The sequence below is a fragment of the Buceros rhinoceros genome, unplaced genomic scaffold, assembly GCF_000710305.1.
Source record: "Buceros rhinoceros silvestris isolate BGI_N320 unplaced genomic scaffold, ASM71030v1 scaffold44603, whole genome shotgun sequence".
Lineage (NCBI taxonomy): Eukaryota > Metazoa > Chordata > Aves > Bucerotiformes > Bucerotidae > Buceros > Buceros rhinoceros.
In genome coordinates this window covers 1-969 of record NW_010402647.1, presented here as the reverse complement: position 1 = coordinate 969, position 969 = coordinate 1, and the positions used below count along the sequence as shown (strand labels likewise).

The following is a 969-nucleotide window of genomic DNA, read 5'->3' as shown; positions in this document are numbered from 1 at the left end:
TGCTGCATATCTATTAAAGAAAAGCATGATAATTAGGTCAGCTGCTGGGTAATGGAGACAAAAACCACTTTAACAAAGCACTATCACAGCCCTTACAGGTCCTCCTCTGAAAAGAAAGTCTCTTTCCTTTGTTGTCCCCCTCATGTATTTCCCACAATTACCTCAGCATTGCCAATCCAATTACACTACAGCAGAAGACAATTACTGCATGACAATGTTCTAATTCACAGAGATAACCCTTGATCTACTTTTGTATTTTACTGGGGATATTTTCCTGAGGGGTAGAGATGACCTCCCCTTACCAGGGACAGGCAGTTCTAAAAGTAACTTTGCCTGGTTCTAATTGATAACATCATGTTGGCAAACCTCTGACGAAGACACATGAAAGCAAGATAACCCACTCCAGCCAGCACGCTGACCAGCAGGGTGGTGCCAAGCACCCTGGGTGCCCTCTTCTTGGCCACGCGGAACGCTGTTGGCAGAACGGCTGAGATTAATATGTTGTTTACGTGTCCTAAAACTTTGTAAAACGCTTTTCTCTTCAGGACACGCTCATAATAGGCTTCCAAGTTGGGCCGCTTTCCATTTCCCCAGTTTCTTCTTGCTAATCCCAGAAACTTCAGGCGATGTAATGTGACGGCAAGTGATACATCTGCCAGACTGAAGAAATCACCACAGAGCCAAGGCTGATTTTCATCCTCTAAGCAGAGACAAAACATAAAGAATTAGGTGCTACTGGGACATGAGCACAGAGAGAAGCCTTCATGGACTAACATTTAATTTAGTGCTACTTCAGAGCGCCGTCTAAGAAACACAACCAGTACTTCAGCAAAAATGCGACTTTAATCAGTGAACTTCTTACTAATGCCTGCCCATTCCTCACACAATATCGACCTTCAGGAGAGCGGTGAGACCCACCAGGCACTGACAGCTCTTGACGCACTGCCAGGGTCCCTAAACCATGTCCCT

The 969-nt window shown here is 45.2% G+C and overlaps 1 protein-coding gene across 1 annotated transcript; it reads right to left on the bottom strand.

Annotated features, from left to right (window-relative positions):
- Positions 1-317: 317 nt before the first annotated feature.
- Positions 318-700, bottom strand: LOC104490418 (ganglioside-induced differentiation-associated protein 1-like; the record flags this gene model as incomplete). Its single annotated transcript, XM_010132694.1, has 1 exon — positions 318-700. A coding segment is annotated over one exon (383 nt), but the record flags the coding sequence as incomplete, so codon positions are not given.
- Between the last annotated feature and the right edge of the window lie 269 nt (positions 701-969).